Consider the following 19,083-nt stretch of genomic DNA (forward strand, 5'->3'; position numbering starts at 1 on the left):
AATTTCATAAAAATGAAACAAAATACGTCATAATGTACACGTATGCTAAAATAGTAGGACCTTAAATCTTTTTAATATTGGTGTACAAATCTATTTCGTAGATCTAATATATTAAATAGTTTCAAATTACAATTAAAACTATTCACTAAAAATTACTAAAATGAGAGGATCATTTGTATAGTGTGTTATAACGTGATGTAACGCCATCTATGAGTGATGGCAGTAGTGATACGATTAAAATACTACTAATTGAAATTGCTATTATACACCTAGTTTCCGATTCGCTTTGGTATTATATTGAATTTAGTCATATGAAATGTCAAAAATTGCCAATACCAATGTACTAAGATTGCAGACCCTGTAAGTAACGAACGACGTCATTTGGGTCTGGGTCTCATTTTCGCTGTGTTTCCAACGCAATAAGTTATATTTAATTTAGATTTTATTTAAAGCTAGCTCTTTTGCTAGTATTCGTTATGATATTGTCATGTCTAAATCCGTTGATATAGATAAAGTTGGCGAATGTCTCCGAAACATTGTAGATAACAATCGATGTGGCATTTGGTAAGCAAACTTTCTTTTTGGATTTGATTTATGACTCCTATCCTCAGGTTTGATTTATGACTCCTATCCTATCCTCAGGTATCCACAGTATTTACCTATCTGAGTATATAACGTATATTTTTATTTCGAATTTTCGAAAATTCATATTTTTAGTTTTGAATAGCTTTTTGGGGTGATTCAGGTGTATAAAGTCACAGATAGATCATATCACTATATTGTAGTTAAGTAGTAACAAGCAACTTAAGTCACTAGGTCTATAATATATGGGTCATAAAATATATGCTTAACACATTTAACATATATATATATATATACAGACAATCCTTAAACAGCACAAGTGTTATAGTCTAGCGCGAAGTTTCTGATATGGTCCTTTTATGACAATGACATTTACTACAATTTTTGACATTAGTGTTGCCACAACTTGAAAGAATTTATATCCAAGTTGTTTATCAGTACCGCGTACATACAGGTAGTGATTCAGATTACCAAAAGCTTTTTGGGCACCGTCTAATAGGTAAATAATAGAAGTTTTTGTTAATTTTGTTAACAGTGATAATTTAGGAAAAACATTTTGGAGATGTGTGCATGGCCACATTGCCTGTGGTGACTGCTCAGTCAAAGAAGAAGAGTGCAGTACTTGTTACACTATATTCAACTCGCCGGTTTCAAATAATATCTGGGTAGAAGATGAAATACAATCGGAGAAAGCTAAACATGCATTGGAACTTTTGAATACATTTCAAGATACTTTTAAAACTGATGGTAAGTGACAAATAAGAGATCCAAACATTGGAATTTAACCATAGCCATTAACATTGTTTTGAATATTTAGGCATTTCTTTTTTTAATTTTTGCTAAATGTTTATCTGTGTAGTAGTGTAAACAATTCTGTTAGAAATTTGATGCTACCACTATAACTTGAATAAATAATTTTAATTTTAGTTTACAGAAGGCAGAGAATTTCAGACCAACTGAAAGCTGAAAAAGAATTATTTCCTGATTGTATCCAAGCTCCAGTGAAATACACCAATAAGAGAAAAACTCTAAATTCAATCACTTCTATTAATGATAAAAAGAACAGTGTAAATTCATATTATCCTGGTCAAGCAACATTTACACGAAGGGCATTGAAAATGGAGAAGTCCAAATATGTTCAGCAGTGGTTAGAAAGCAGCACTGAAAAACGTAAACCGTTTGCCAACATCAATATTAACAATCAGAGACTTCCAAATCAAAATAAACCTCTACACAAATCACGAACAGCTAAGAACAAATGTCAGAATAAGTTAAAAAGACCTGTAAAAACATCTAACGATGAAAATAATCCCACTAACCTCCGTCTGAAGGAGTCTTCTCATACATTTTTACAGAAAACACCTAAAAAAGATGTAAATTCTAAAAATCAGAATACTGTTAAAGATCATGGAAAACTTGGCAAAATAAGCAGAATTCAAGATGATAGTGGGATTGCTATGGATGAGGAGTTTACTTGCATTACTATAGAGGATTCTCAGGAGATTATTGACAAAGATGCTCTAGCCTTGCAGGCTGTGCACGAAGCTGAAAGGAATGAATTGTTACTTGATTCCATGCATGATGATAACGAAGAATGTAAATATGATTTTCTAAAAGTACCATTTGAAAAAAAGAGTTTGCTTTATTTGTCATGTCCTAATTGTAATGTAGATGTACAAAATGTTGATTCTGTGCAACATCAGCATACCAATACATTGTCTATTATAGTTGAATATGGGTCTAAAGTGGAAACAAATGTAAATATGCCATCAGTTTCTGTGCAAACAGAGATAAGTGAAATCAGTAAAGCAAGTTATACTGTTACCAATGAATATGAGAAGTTAATGTCTTCTCCACAGATCACCAAAGGAAACAACAAAGTTCATCTGCCAAGTCAAGATCTTTTCATAGATGATATAAATAATTTTAATACTCATGTACAAAATGATATTTTGGTAAAAAAAGGTGATACTTTTCCCCAAAATAAAGAAAATGTTCGAATTATAGATGATTCAGATACAGATGTTGAAGCAGAACAATTGCAGGTAGCAGCTGAAGTCCACAGGACATGCGAGCTAAAGTGAGATTTTCTATATTCACTAATAAATTTCAAAACCTAACATTTATCAACATTTCTCATAAGTTTATGTTGTCACTTATGATAAATTTTGAGTAAATTTTATTTAACTGCCATACTGTTCATAAATAAAAGTTTTATATTAAATTTTAATAACTAAAATTACACGAAGTTAGCATCACTCTATTTCATTTGGTGGTTTAATGATGGTTAAGTTAATATTTTGACGTGAATATGTCTATATTTGTTACAGGGATTACGAAGTTCTATCGGAATTGGCTCTTAACGAAATGGAAAACAGGAAGAGGCGTGCGGAGCGCGGCGTGACGCCTGGCAGCTCAGACTCGTCCGAAAAAGAAAATTTAGATCCCAATAGAATGAAAAGATTTAAATGTATGAAAAAGAGCAAAAACAAACATAATAAAGTATGATTTATATGAAAAATATTTTATTTTTTGGTGCTACTTTGTCTGTATCATGGACAGAGGCATCATATCATGGGCACACGATAGTGATTGAAAATGATTCCTTGTTTCTAGTAATAAAATTAGTGGTAATTAACTACTAATAATAATGCAAACAAAAATGGTGGAGGAAACTGGACGACTCCAAATACCCTAATTCGTTTTTATCGACGTCCAATAAGGTTAAAGGAGGAGAACCTGCCTTCTCTAGTAAATAATTTTACACCATGTGTTTAGCCTGTAAATTTAATCAATCTTAATTTGTAATTTTTACCGTAACTAGCCTGTGTTATGTACTACATTTAGTAATGTCATGCCTTTTCAAATGATATAACTTACAATTACTACATTTTTTTATATAATTTGCTTACCTTATATAATAAACAAATGTGATTTGTTAATTGTACTTTTTATTTTTTATACGAATCACAGTTGGCATTTAAATCTTAGTCTGGCGCCACTATGCGATAATAAACAAGTCTCAATTGTAGGTTTCAAATAAGTCACAGGCTACATAATAATTAATTTTTATTTCAGGAAAAAATCTAATCTAAAAAAATATTTTTTGAGTGTCATATAGTGATTGTTCAGTGTGAATAATACACTTGGTTTAATTTATTAGAGATCAACATTATGGAAAAGATATTTTTTGGCGATATCGATATAAAAATGTATGTTTGGCAGTTCAACTATCATTCGAAAAATGTACCTACATTATTATTTGTTATATTTTGAGACGTAAAATATTGTCTTGTATGACGAAACCTAAAATATTGTCCGCATTGTCCGGTTATTTTCAAAGTACATCAAGAGTTTAAAAGGTGAATTCATTTTCTATGGTAGTTTAGTTAGGTTTGATAGATATTACTTAAATAGCGGCCCGTCCCGCCATCGCTCGGTTAAAAACATAGGGTAAAACTCACTATGAATTGGTAAAATCCGTGTGTTTTATCGTGATCGATTTAAAATTTGACGTGAAAAGTGCTTGTGAGGATAACTATATATTCTGAATAGATGTTTAACTTTGACCTATCTTCACAACACTAGTACCTAAGTATAGTTCAGTACCTAATCACAATAGTGATCTGTACGAAATAAAACATTATTATAGAGAGGTATAATTGTACTTTATTTAGCTAAAACATCACATTTGGAGATCACCACCAGCCAGAGGAGCCGCCGCCGCTGGACCACCCGCCGCCGCCGCCGCCGCCGCCGAGCTTCCAGCCGCCGCCACCTCCACCGCTGGACCAGCCGCTGCTGCCGCCGCCGAGCTTCCAACCGCCGCTTCCTCCGCTAGACCACCCGCTTCCACCGCTCGACTTCCAGCCGCCACCGTAGCCGCCGCTGCTGCCACCGCCAGACCAGCCTCCGTGACCGCCTCCTATTGTTAATCGCAAAATTGTTCACATATAATCACAGTATCGACATATAAGAAGTCACAGACAATGAATTTATGTTTCGAGGTTCAAGGTAGCCCAGAGCGCTATTTCGACACTAATTTGTATTTAAGTAAATTAAACAAGATTTTACGCAGTTACCATTACCTAGTTATGGCACATAAAATAGATTATGATATGAATATATAGATACTTAAGTATCTATATATTCATAACATATTAGGGTAGATTAAATCTCTAAATACTATCTACATAGGTAGTCCCATCTAAGTGACAAGATTTTAAGATATCAAGCATTACAATAATAAATTTGTCGGCAGGATTGAATTGAAAGTTGTGAAATGTTAGTTGTGTTCTGAATCGAGCGAATGGATGACCCTATCTGAACGATCTCTTGGCCTTTAAACTCATAGGTAGTGTACGGAATAACAAAATACACAACATTCTTAACAATGTGTCTATCGTACATTAATTTTTAGAATTTGAGTATGTAGACTGTTTTTCGTTTAGGTAATAAATAAGTATATGTATATGATATATTTTCAAAGCTAAATATATCGGTTTCTTTTTATATGTACCTACATTATAGTAATATCTAATTTGGTACTTATTTATTGTTTACTCACTTGGTTTTTCAGCCGTAGATAAGACAATACTTATGTAGTGTACTTAAGTTATGCTAGTCTAAAAAACATCTAATAAAGTCTACTAAGCACTTACCGAAGCCACCGCCGCCGCCGCCAGAGGTGATAATCTTGATGATTTTCACTTCTGTCAATGTAAGAAAACAAAATTTTAGGCTTCTGAAATAACAAAAAAGAATTGGTAATAAGTACTTATTACTGATTCTATAAGAACTTGTGTCTTAAAAAAATCTAAACGAAACGCAATGATTTCGCGGGTGGCCCTGTAGGGGTCGTCAAAGTTTCAAATTTAACTAACTAAATGGTGATCTTCATCGTTAAATGAGTTTGTTCTTGTATGATTTCAAGATTTCATGTTAAGCAATAAGTTTGTTCTGAAATTATCAACACTCAGTTACGAATAGTCAATGAAATCATAATAATAAAAACTCAGGAAGTACGAGAACATTGAGAGTAAAATTATCTGAACTAGATCTTACGTCCGCCGCCACCGCTGGGCCAACCGCTGCTGCCTCCGCTAGACCAGCCGCCGCCGCCGCCACTGGGCCAGCCGCTGCTTCCACCGCTCGACCAGCCGCCGCCGCCGCCGCCCAGCTTCCAGCCGCCACCGCCGCCGCCGCTAGACCAGCCGCCTCCGAGGCTGGACCAACCGCTGCCGCCGCCGTAGCCGCCGCCGCCGCCGCCCCCCGACCAGCCTCCGCTGCTGATGAAGCCGGCGTGAGCGGCCGCGGCCAATAATAATACGCACACGAATGCCTGGAAGTTATAGTAAATTTTATAAATCCGAGTAAGATGAGGTCAAAGGTAAGTGTGTGACATAGTTCACATAGTTAACTGTGTCATAATTATTAATTAGTTTAAAATAATTTCTTTTGCGTCTGCTAGATTTTAGCTTTATTCTAATTCCTAGCAATGTACCTATTAAATATATGACATAAATATTTGTACTTCATTTAATGATCACTGAAAATATTAATCCTGTAAAGTTGCCAAAACGTTTGCAGTTTTGCAAATCTCTGTAGCAAATATGGTAAATATTTTGGGCTTTTATATCATATGGGATACGAAATAGGTTTTCGTCTTATTTCTCAAATTGTTGAAATCACGAAGATTAAGAAGTGTTTACCGGTAATGAATATAAATTTCCAAATTAATATCTAAATTAAATTCGGTTACAACCGAATTATTGTCTTGTTAGCTGAGTTATTACCTTCATGACGAAGCTGTGTTACTGCTTGTCGAGGGGTCGAATGGCAGGCATTATATATGTGATGTGTCTCCCACTCGGGCTCCGAGGGCCGCGGCGAGTGGACAGCGGAAACTGTTCCGACGCTCGGACACAACTTGTAGAAACACCAGAGGTTGTTATTTTTTTTCACTTTTGCGTATTGAGCAAATAATTAACATATTAACGGAAATCAACATGAAACTTTTTTATTTATTGTAGCAGTCTGCAACGTCGTTGTTCAGTTAGGTACCTTCATAGAATAATAAATGTTCGTGATAAATCCAGCTAAAATACGAAGTTATCTCGATTTACTCTTCGGCACATACTTAGTTTAGTCAAATATATAATATTTTCAGTCTTCCCGAAACATGTACTTATAAGAAACCAAATGCTTTGTGACGTACTATATATAGTAAGGTAGCTAGTCCTTTAGATATTATTTTAATGTAAGTATATATTTGTTCTAGTAAAAAATAGTCAAAGTAATATAAATAAAATCTACAATTAAAAATGTGATATATATTAACACTAATAAATTACTAAGTAGTAATGTGTGAGTACACAATATAAAACAAAGTCGCCCTCCGCGTTTGTGTCTAAGATTTCTTCTTTTAAACACGCAACGTATTTTGATGCAGTTTTCATTATTTTCATTATTTAGAGATTTCTTCCTGAATTCGCTAGTCTATAATTAATTAATAATAACTATAATATAACATCACAACATGTCTAGGTCCTCCACAGGTTATAGGCCCTGCGTTGCGTATGCGCGCTGCATCCTATTGTCATTTCTGTTCTCTCGTTGCGCTGTGGTCCGAAGCCGCTGACGCAAGCCATTGTCCCTGTCAGCGCTTGAACTTCCACTCACGAGATGAGCAGTATCGCGATTGCCCTTCCTGACTTCTGACACGGAGTACATTGCTGGTCAAACGCGTGCTTGTTTTCATATATACTTAGGTATTTTAGGATAAAATATACCATATTATATGTTATACCAAATCATATTCTACCTTCTACCAACAAGTTTCATAAAAATCCGTCCAGTAAATTTTGCGTTATTGAGTAAAAAACATTCTTAGGCATAACTTTTTCATTGAGGTATATAAGTAGGTAGTAGGATTAGTAGCATAGAATATTTTAGGGTTGATCGAAATTCTAGGTGTTAGTCAACCCAAAAGATGTCCACATGTTTTCATGTCCACATGTAGTTAAAAGTAGGTAATTTTTCATCTGAAATGATTTTAATAACATTTTCCCTTTACGTAAATAGTTACACTGGTACTTACCCTTTTATAAGTATAAAATACTTTTTATATAGATCTATCTATACTAAAATAAAATATTTTTTTTCTTTGAACACGCTACATTAAATCGATTTGAAAAATATTTCTGTATAAAGATTGTTGATGGCCTTTCAGAATCGGCTTCCACAGAAGCGAAGCCGCGGGGCACCACCAGTATTTACGTAAATAAGTGAAGCAACAAAAAAGTTATTTTAAGATCATTGCAATACCCACACGAAATAAACTGTCGTCTCGTCTGTAAGTTAAAAACAACTGTATTTTCAAATTTCATAGACGTCACAATTTCTGAAAGCCTTCTATCCAGTTAAACGTGACTTTCGAGTTTCATGATTCTCCTTTGTGTAACTCGTGAAGAATCAAGACACGCCGTATTTCTGTATTTACCTTATTTTAATGACCTTATATCATGCTGAAAATTGTTAGAGAAATAAAAATCAGCATTGGACGCGTTGATGTCTTTTGTTTGATGAGGCACTATGGTCGGCATACGATACGTCATAATCGCCAGAGGGGTGTTATGTTTGATGTGTCTGTCTGTCTAACCTTAGTAAGCAGCTTCTACAAAAGAATTAGACTGAAATCTGTTCATACGATTAGTCGTATGAAACTATTTCAGTCTAATTCTAAGGATATAAGGTATAATAGGCATAGATATTTTTTTTCTTTTATCTATGGGTATAGGTATATCTGTTTCATAACCTCCATATGTTTACAGAGCGTGTCTTTCTGTTCCCAAGCGAAAGGAAGAGGAAGATATTCTTGATAAATTAAATTAAAACACATCTTAGTTCAATGGCAAAGTTAATTACACACTTACCTAATTCTTCATTATCATGATTGCATCATGCGCGGGAGTCGAATGTGCCGTTGTTTAGGAAAATATGTTTATTTTTGTAACCTTCGTGAAGTAATTATTGAATGATTTACAGTTCGATAGAATGGAAAACTTTTATTAATTTTGTTTCTCGTTCGTAAGTCGTATTTTCTCGTTAATATTGTTTTTAATCACACCTATAGAAGCAACCATATTCAACAGACATGAATATTATTTTTAAAAATGTATGGTTTGGGTTCTATTATATTACCAGGTCAGCGTAGGAAATAGATGTTGAGGTATATTCCTACGCTCACGCTAAGTAGTTAACGAAAATGATTATCTAATCATGATGCCATATAGAAGGGGATTTATGTCTGCATGTGTTGTATGTCAGTCATGAAGGAAGTGTAAAAGTGATTGGCGCTGAAACAGTCGGAATCCTCTCATGGCATGGTCACGAGTCGATCAAGATAAATACTACTATACCAAGTAATTTATTTTAATAATATGTACATATTTATGTTTTGTTTATAAGTAGAGTAGCTGATGTCGGTAGCTCCTCTCGCTGCAGAGAGTATAACTAGCGGCCCGCACCGGTGCAATATTATGCATGTTATATACACTTGATTCTTCCTCTTGAATTACTCGATTAATATTTAAAAAACTCATCAATATCCGTTTCGTAGTTGTAAAGATCTAAGCATGCTGTATATGCTTAACTTAACTACGAAATAGGGCCTGACAGAACCGTGCGACAAGTACCTATCTACAAATTTGGTGGTGGTTGTTTGGTCTTCAGCCCTTTGGGACTCCTTACATTGGTGAAACCGTACAAAAATCTATCTGGCAGTTTTTGAGTTTATTGCTTTCATACAGGCAGACGCGATTGGGTTAGACAGACAGACAATAGGATTGAAATTTCGGTGATATATTCGAGGTCATTCTATTTCATAGCTGAAGAAAGAGTTAATGACTGCTTTGTTACAATAATTTTATTATCTTTATGGCCATCTAGAACATCAGACCTATATATGTAGGTATATGATTCAAAACATTCTAAATTACCTAAATCATGACGTATGCACGCACATGCTAATTTGAAAAATATTTAAGTACTTTACAAAACCTCCGACCTCAGTAGAAGCACCGATGACTGAACACGTTGGTATAAAACTAGTCGCGTATTGAAGGAAGTAGTGTTTTTCATTACGGTTTTCCAATCTATAGAAGAGTGGTATCTAAAAGCTTGCGTCCCTTTACTTCGTAGTAAACATACAATTTTGTTAAAATTTTTGCACTCTCGGCAGAACCTATGCAAAACTGCTCACGTGTGCCCCGCCCATCTGCTCAGGTACTTTACCTATAGGTATATTTCTCAAAAGAAAATCGATTTACGCCAATCAGATTTCAAGGAATCTTTTTGCTAACTTAATTTATGGCATAGTAGTATTATATACCACTTATAAGTGCCCAACAAGTTACCAGTTAAACAATGTGTAGTATGACAACCACATCTATAGTAGACTAACCGTATCCATAATCCCGATTCCTATGGGAGTGGAGCCGCGGGTCCCATGGCTAGGCTGTATTTGTCACCCGCTCTCGCAGGAATATCGGAATAGCAATATCACATGTCACAGCAAACCTGTAGCTTACTAGTTTTTTATGACATGGCTAACGAGTCAGCGGTTCACCAGATGACAACTGCCTAGGAACGGGAAAGACGTGGAAATAGGTTAGTTTTGGAGATTATACCACCTAACACTTAAACTAACACTTTCCTCTACTCTAAGCTGAAGTACCTACCATGTTTTGTTACTCTCACGCTTTATGATACTTACTTAAAATTGTCAGAAATAACCAAACATACTTTAATATAAAGTATGCTTTAACTTTTTATTTATAACAGGGTTCCTCTTCATAATGTTAGGGTAGATAGTATAGATAGTACGGTGTAATTTGTGGTGTAGAATAGTTTAATTCACTGTCCTCGTTGGTGGCTGCCTGCAGCGCGCGGCTAACCGGTAATAGTGAATGAATAGGTAATCTAAGTAAGAGGAGTTACATCATACTGGATGGTCAAAATCAAGCGACGTTATGAGATCTTTCAAACAGATGTAACGCGAGGACATTACGGTCGCTGTGCTGCTCTTTTTGGATGCTAGCTTTTAATATATCTTCGGGCATCCAACGACATTACAGAAGTGAATGTTCATTGGTACATTACATTATCACGAGGCTGTTGTAACTATACGTTGTTTGTGATGATAAATCTAAAGATTTTATAGATTTCTTAAGGCGATGTGAATTTCTGGAATTACCAACTTAATTGAAATACTTATGAATATCTTATACACGACCAATAGTTTATTGGATTCACGGTACGGACCTACATAAATTGTAATAGAAATAAAATTATTAGCATTTATGCTGATGTCCGCAAATTTGTTCGCCTGGACTCTTATGACTTAATATCGACGTGATATTATAAAAATACGAATAATTTCCATATATGCTAATGCAGCTGGTCTTAGAGTTCCAAATTAGATGTTTACAGTAGATGCTTATCAGGCTGAAGAATTTTAACTAAGATGCCATTTTCGTATGTCTTTAGTTTAGCTAGTAACACAAGGCTTTGTGTTAGTTTTTGCGAAAATGACAAACACACAACACAAAACCATTATAAGTACTTATTGCAGATAGAGGTGTAGTATTAGAAAATTCACCTAGAGCGAGTATAATCCTACAACCGTCGCTGTGGCTGCAGTCAAGTCGATTACGACAAGACAAAACCGCAGATGACCTAAAGGCATGTGTCTGTCGCAGATGACCTAAAGGCATGTGTCTGTCGCAGATGACCTAAAGGCATGTGACCGTCGCCGTGCATGAAGTACCTACTCACTTAGATCAGTTTGCGCGCGCGCCCTGAATATTTATGTGGAAGATGAGCATAAATATGGTCAATAGGAGACTTCACATGAACATAAAAAATGTTCTAATAATGTAGGTACCTAAGTACTTGTTTATAAAAGGATGGACGATCTATACGCAACGTCTCGAAATACTGAGCGGAAGTGCGGGTACCGAAATTCCAATTAATGTCAAATTATTTTTGCCCTTTAGTTAAAAGGTTAAAAAAGGCAAGGATCTTAACTTTCACAAACGCTCTGTTTGTTACTCCCATAAAAATATATGATGAATAAAATATGAAATTATCCTAACAAATCAAAGATAAGTTTTGTTTTTCACCCTCTCGTTATTTATTCCAGTGAGAAGCAACCTGTTATTTACGCAGTACTCCGAGTTGAAATTTTTGTCGCAACCCTAAATGTTGGTAATCTATTAAGTTACGTTACGACGCAAATCGCACGAGGGCTTGGTCCTTGGGTCATGGGCAACAGCAGTAGCGTCCGATTTTACACGCTCTACCAAAACACCTACCTAACTACCAGGTCAAGCTATATTTGCTACAATCATTTGTACATATTATTTGTGCTAACGCGATAAGGAATGATTCAATACCTATTTATATTAAGTAGTAATGTAATTTCTGACACAAACTTTTATTGTTTTTCATTGTCATATTTGTCTTCCAAACTAAAGTTGTTTACAAAAATTAAATTGCATAAGAATCCATCCAAGGATTTCAATAAAAGCTTGTAAAAATAATTAGTCAATTACTTAACTACGATACCTATAAATTAATGTGATAAAAAAAGATTTTAATGTAGGTACCTATGTAAGGGAGGTCTACAATAAGGAGATTTCTCTTGTAGACGATTGAGCTAGCCCCAAAGTAAATTCGAGACTTGTGTTATGGGATACTAACTCAACGATACTATATTTTATATCAAATACATATATAGATAAACCAAGACCCGGGCCAATCAGAAAAAGATCATTTTCCATCATGACCCGACCGGGAAAGTCCTTGAGTTTCGTGAAACAAAAGTTTCGACACAAAAGTTCATCTTAGTTTGTGAAATACAAGTGTAATGCGATATGTATCGGGATTTGTAATCACTTGATAGATAGTAGTCTCAGTCTCAGTCTAAGCACCAGTTTGTTGCAACATCTAGCGCAATCAGTAAGTAAGACAATCTTTTACTTTAAAATAGTACTAATTATTTTGAAAATGTAATAACTAACAGGTAAGACCTATTCCCTAATGTTCCCATGCTCTAATCATACGAAAAAAAAGTATTAAATTCATTTATTACATAGACACAGACACACATTCCAATAACACAGGCATATTATGTAGGTATAGGTACTTATCAATGGTAACGGAATATCAATGAATGACCTGTGGTGTAGGTACATTGAATTTGTGTATGTTTGGTTGTCATATTAGTAACAAAAAACATCCAGATTCATTTGCGAATTCGTTTTTCGCAACTATTTTTTACTTCTCGACAAGTGTCGAAATCGATACGCAGCCGCCTATCACACAGACATTTGGGTGATTGTACGTGACTGTACCTATCCTCAGTGCATTACTGCCTTGAAGCCGGCGGTCACTGTACGTACGTTCATAGATAAAGGTAAGGTAATTATGATCCACCGTGACCTCTCTTAGATTGCTCTACTCCACATTGCGAAACTACGAAGTCCGCCCGGCTGTAGTATGCTCGTGTTTTATTACCGTTGACGGACGGACGTTTGAGGATCACACTGAACACAAATAGGACAGAAAGTCAAAATGGAATCGGCTGAATAAATTATATATTTTCTATAAATATATACTTACTTATATAATAAAATTAGGTATTATAGATTTTTATAGATATGCGTTTGTGACGAGACATTACTTCTTTAGGATAAGAATGCGTAGGTATAACAATGGTTTATGAACATAGGGTTCTTTTTTACAAAAATTACAATGAATTTTGACATAGGTTTTTATCGTCGTCAGAGAGACGTTATTGCATTCAATGCGTGATAAAAAATCATGTCCGTGCCTTAAACCGTTGAAGAGTTCCCACGTCGGGACCCGTACCTGGGTGCACCACCAAGTCATGCTGAGTGCAAAGAATTTCAGCTCTATTGGTTGAGGATATCTGCTTTAAAATTGAGTTGCAAGATTCGACAGAGAAATAAAAGCTTTTAAAAATAAGTTAGAAGTACCTACAATGTCATGTTTACTGATTAAGGAGAACACTTGCTGTTGTGCAACTAACTATCTATAGGTAGATGGTGAACTAAACAATTTCTCCTTCTTTCAATGTGTGCTGTGTCACCATGTAGGGACCTATACGTCTACCAAAAACATTTTTTTCCGTCCCGGTCAAAGAAGACGGTGCGCTGGCGATTGTTCCGCTTACTTTGCAATGCACACTGCATGTAATTGCACATTTCATACGCAACTCAACTGTGCAACGGCCATTTATAATGATTGCACAGTTTCGAGCAACAAATTAAAGAGCTTTGTCTGACATCTTAATGTTTAAAGTACTCAAATATTGTGGTTATTATTTGAACGCTCCAGAAAATTTGTAAATATTAGTCAGGTACACGAAAACATAAAGCAACAGCTTAATTTACATGCTTAATTATTCAAGATGAACATATCGAAGTTTGGAGTACTTACATTACTTACTGGCAACGAAGGTCGAATAGCTAGGTAATTGTAAATAGGTATGTTGAAGTATGATAAAGGCATTGTAGGGTTACATACTCGGAGTTAGGTTTCTACTATAACTTTTAATCCTACTAAATAAAATAATAATAATAAAAACTTAAACTAAAAACAAATAAAAACTTAATAATAGTAGTACTCGTAATATTGCGTGGCCGCCCAGTGGTGACAACTGTAAACATTTTCCAGTTTTTACGAATTATTGCAGATGGAAAATTATAATATTTATGAGAATTAATTTATGAATAATTCATAAGAATTATTACAACAACAGTTTTTGTCAATCAACAAAATAATTATTTTGGTCATGTTGACAAATTATTGTGATTAATTGGTTTGTTTATAGGTATGTCCAGTTATTGTGAAAAATATTTTAGAAATATTTTTGATGGTAACTCTCATCTCAGCTCCTACAACCAATCGGGTGTACCTAGTACAATAATTATAGTATTACATACGCGTATGCACTAATATATGGCAGACATACTTTTTTCAGTAAAGTGAAAATGACGAACACAGACATCAGGGGGGAAGTTGTGTTCGTCACATGGAATGAAGAACACACAATGACTTTCTAAGCGACATGGTTACCACCATGTCGCTGTGGTTAGCCCTTGTTAGAGTGCAGGTTTCCTCATGAGGTTCCTTCGCCCTCGAAGGAAAGTATCAAAATTGTATACACCCCTTATTTATTAGGTACCCCTATCTTTGAGAACTAATAAATGTTGCACGAGTAGGTTTTGGGACTTTCGATCACAGGTACCCCAGCTTCTAATCACTGAAAACTAGATACAGACTCCCAAAGGCAAAGATTTTCAAATATTAGTCTAGAATATCTCTTCTACACGACATAGATACATTTTACAAAAGCTCACCTTTTGGAGTGGAAACACTAGGTAGGTACATGTGGTCTATCAGTTTTTTATTTCAAAAAGACTGATCGAGGTATCTTGTGACCAAAGGGTTGGAAGCTTGTTAGCCGGAGGCTCAGCATTGCAGTGCAAATCGGCATCGCTGCCAGTGCAAAATACTGCTATTCTTTGCAGACTTTGCACGGGCCCTTTGCGGCAGGACAACGCGCTTATTACATATAATTAATTATTTTAAGTCTATTCTAAGTTTTTATTTAATAATTTGTTATCTTAGATTACAATATACTTAAAATTGTAAAATACTGAATAGTTATCTTTAAGAGTTGGCGCACATCGTGAGATCGCATTTTATTGTATATGATTGTTGAATAACTAAGTAATTTTATTGTCCCAGTGGTGGGTACTTGGTAATGTAGACATTCATTGCTTCTGAATGTAGACGTTCTCATCAAATGCGATCGTTGTTGTGACCTTCTTATAGCCTTCTAATCTTTTTACACAGCTCATTGCAACATTTATAATACCTGCGCAATCATTGCAGAGATCCTCATCTAATTATATACATCAATGTTTTTTTCAATATTGATGATTTTAAAATATGATGTGAAGCGGTGGTGGTCCAGTGATTAGACGCCTGTGAACCGAAAGGTCTCAGGTTCGAATCCTCGTGCCACATGAATATGTCTACAAAAGTTATTTCTGCGTCACTTATTAGTAGGCTTTATATATTTTGTCTAAGTATTTAGAGTAGTATTTATATAAGTATTCAGGGGAAGGAAAACATCGCGAGGAAACCTGCACTCTAGTTGGTGAATCAACTACTTTGTGGGGTGGAGAACGCAATGGAAAACTACACGTGTAAGTGTGACACACTACATAACGACCTCGACCCTGAGGAACACACGCCTATATGTAGAAAAGAAGAATGATGTTTATGTTTTTTTATTATTATAAATTTTGACAAGGCTTCAGTGCACTTTGTGTAACTATGTCAGCCTCATAGGGGATCTCTAAGATAAACTTATCTAGCTTTCATAATGGTTGTCCCTTTAGATGTTGAAAATGATAATAAAAAAATAAAATTTCATGAATCATCCGTAGTGAAAATTGATTGCAGAATTCTCACGGAATTCAAGCGCATCTCATTCGACCGATAAGATTTGCAAGTCTGTTCGGAAGTTTCGATGCCAAAAACGTCGCACATACAATGCACCTGCATATAAACTTATAATCCCGGACCCGCGATACTAGCTTAATGTGGACCGTTTAGTGTTGTCAATTAACTATTTACGTTTTAGTAACTTTCACTAAGGTGGAATTGTTAAATAAAAAAACACCTGGAAAACAAAATATTTTACTAATTAACTATGATACACTAATGTATTCTTGCTATAACAATGTTATGATTACGTTACTTTCTCTTCTTCCTATCAGCTCGGCTGCCACCCATGTCTTCGAGCTGTTGTTTGAGCTCCAGCAGCTGGTTGTCAGGTACATAGCGAATTTCTTCATGCTGTACTTCGTGCTCGTGCACGTTAAGCGTGCAGCCCTCGGGGAGAACCGCACGCGCCACCCGCAATAGCGTGCCTAACGCCCATGCTGGCACGTCTATAACCTTAAACATACGTTTTCATTTTAGGCCTTTCTGTCAATGAGAGAAAAATTTCAGGAGTTGTCATTTAGATAATATTATATTACGTTGGTTTGGTACCTTTGACGGCATCTACACTCCCGTATTTCTCACCTACCTTATATGTTTCTCTGTACTCCTGACGATTAGATATTATAGATTAGATTGGATGTGTAGATAAAGCGTGAACAAACAGATAATATTACTTTCACACAAAATTTAGCTGTAGCGGTTGACTTAGGTTATCTCTGTGTGTATTAGTGTGGATATATCCCAGGATTCTATTCTAAAAGTAAATTAAAATTACCTGGACATTTCTCTCGTACACATGAAGATGATATTCTGAATCCACTACAGTTCCACCTGGCTTGAACCTTTGTACTTTTAGTTTTTGGGCAGGAGTTGCCCAGCTGAAAGTTTTAAACATTATATAACTAGTGCATGTTTCTACTGAGATGTTAATATATGATTGTTAAATATCTGGTAGTATAATATATTTAAGCAGAACCTACCTCCTGGCTATCTATGGTTGAGAAAGAAACTGAGTAAACACTAAGATGAAAGTGAGAGTTAGCTATACTTCCATACTATCCCTACTAATATAAAGACAAAAGATTTGTATTTTTGTTTCTTTGTTTCTAATAAATAGAAATGAATTAGCTGCTTTTAATTAAATTTGGCACAGAAATAGATGAAACCTTCAGAAATAACCGTTACAGGCTCCTTTTTATTATGGTTTTACAGGGAAGGTGGGTTTTACACATAGGGTAGCCGGGGCAGGCTGCTAGTATATACATATAATTGCAGACTAGGCATAGGGCAATATCCCCAATTTCACAATCATTATAGGGCCATATATGAAATTGTGCATTAAAATATTTTTCTTTGACATACCACTCCTCAACTTGTATTCCCATGACTTCAGCAAACTTGTGTATTTGACTCTGAGCCGATTCCAACAAAGCAAAGTCGTAACCTTTCAGCTGAAGATTCAGACAGTCATACACTGGCTCATCTGGTTCCATGCTCTAAATCATAAGGGGAATTAAATTAGTTACCATGTACAGTTGGTTTGTTTCACTAGATTTTTAAAGTCACAAATGACCACTTGGGTGATAAGAGGCTGAGGTGAAAAAAAACCTTAAAGTTCAGCTGTGATTTTACAACCGGTCACCTGCCTGATGTCAACCCTCCTTGCGAATGCTATTGTTGCCTATCAGCTGCCTAAGCTTTCCTTTAGTCATCTCATACAACATCTATGGGTCTATTCTATTGACGATCTCGGTGGCGCAGTGGTAAAGTTCTTGCCACTGAACCGAGAGGTCCCAGGTTCGATCCCCGGTTGGGTCATGATGGAAAATGATCTTTTTCTGATTGATCCGGGTCTTGGATGTTTATCTATATATGTATATGTTATAATAATATAGTATCGTTGAGTTAGTATCCCATAACACAAGTCTCGAACTTACTTTGGGGCTAGCTCAATCTGTGTGATTTGTCCTAATATATTTATTTATTTATTTATTCTAGGTGCCACATGTTTCATGTTGCAACTACAAAAAAAATAAAGACTTAAAAACAAAAATATACCCACTATTAAATAATCAGGTTCATAGAGATCACTTTTCTTTCTTATTTGTTGGCCTTGTGTGACTGGTACTACAAAGGATTTTGGTAGTCCTATTCGAGATTGTGTTTTTGCCTGCAAAGATGTTGAGTATTAACTTTATGTAGCATCTATCATTTGTGAAAGGGTTAAGATCAAGATTTTATTCTTTGGTTGAACACACAAACAGTAAACTCTGGACTATTGGATTTGACACTAACAGACAGGCCTTTGATTGAAAAGTTGCAGGCCCTCAGTCTTTAAAGAAGTTACAGCATATAGCCATTTTCTTTATTCGCCTCCCACTATTATCTAGCACCCCCAAAATTCCCTAGAATCGAAGCCATAAGGGTATAAACACTTTTTCGAGTGACTGCCGCTCGACGAACCCGGGTCATTGTAACATGACCCGAAACGAAATGTCTAAATCCAAAGTAAAAAAAATGTACGTTCGCGTAAGCACTAATAATGAAACGCGTAAGTTTAAAATTGGCCTTATATTTGCATAAATCAAACACTGTCACGTGTGTGTTATGTTCAATTTGAACTTACCAGTCTAAACAGTCTTATACCAAACATATTGTAAGTAATAGATAATAATAACAATAATAAGTTCAGAGTCTAATTTTCAGAAAACAATTTTAATTTTATTTTGATTGCTTATTTGCAGGTTATATTAATTTATTTTTCCTGTTTTGACATTGACGTTCATTGACATTTACATTGAGGTGACGTTGATGTCTAAATAACCTAGTCTATGACTTTTATTTTTATTTTGAAATTACCATTCATCATCCTGATAGATCCTGTCATTGGCTGTC

The 19,083-nt window shown here is 35.3% G+C and overlaps 3 protein-coding genes across 3 annotated transcripts; 1 reads left to right on the forward strand and 2 right to left on the reverse strand.

The window, feature by feature from the left end:
* Window positions 1–337: 337 nt before the first annotated feature.
* LOC128676699 (uncharacterized) lies at window positions 338–3,103 on the forward strand. Its single transcript, XM_053756974.2, has 4 exons — window positions 338–564; window positions 1,118–1,329; window positions 1,510–2,662; window positions 2,913–3,103. Exons 1-4 carry the CDS (start codon window positions 488–490, stop codon window positions 3,088–3,090), a joined length of 1,620 nt encoding a protein of 539 aa, XP_053612949.1. The 5' UTR covers window positions 338–487; the 3' UTR covers window positions 3,091–3,103.
* A 1,131-nt stretch (window positions 3,104–4,234) lies between these two features.
* On the reverse strand, window positions 4,235–6,482 carry LOC128676487 (uncharacterized). The gene is made up of 4 exons (XM_053756620.2): window positions 6,378–6,482; window positions 5,647–5,923; window positions 5,244–5,294; window positions 4,235–4,507 (listed from the first exon to the last, which is right to left on the reverse strand). The coding sequence occupies exons 1-4, from the start codon at window positions 6,381–6,383 to the stop codon at window positions 4,281–4,283; spliced, it is 561 nt and encodes a 186-aa protein (XP_053612595.1). The 5' UTR covers window positions 6,384–6,482; the 3' UTR covers window positions 4,235–4,280.
* Window positions 6,483–16,364: 9,882 nt separating this feature from the next.
* Window positions 16,365–18,972, reverse strand: mRpL48 (mitochondrial ribosomal protein L48). The gene is made up of 5 exons (XM_053756331.1): window positions 18,815–18,972; window positions 18,251–18,358; window positions 17,551–17,684; window positions 16,964–17,066; window positions 16,365–16,641 (listed from the first exon to the last, which is right to left on the reverse strand). The coding sequence occupies exons 1-5, from the start codon at window positions 18,839–18,841 to the stop codon at window positions 16,438–16,440; spliced, it is 576 nt and encodes a 191-aa protein (XP_053612306.1). The 5' UTR covers window positions 18,842–18,972; the 3' UTR covers window positions 16,365–16,437.
* Window positions 18,973–19,083: the final 111 nt, after the last annotated feature.

The sequence above is a fragment of the Plodia interpunctella genome, chromosome 16, assembly GCF_027563975.2.
Source record: "Plodia interpunctella isolate USDA-ARS_2022_Savannah chromosome 16, ilPloInte3.2, whole genome shotgun sequence".
Classification (NCBI taxonomy): Eukaryota; Metazoa; Arthropoda; class Insecta; order Lepidoptera; family Pyralidae; genus Plodia; species Plodia interpunctella.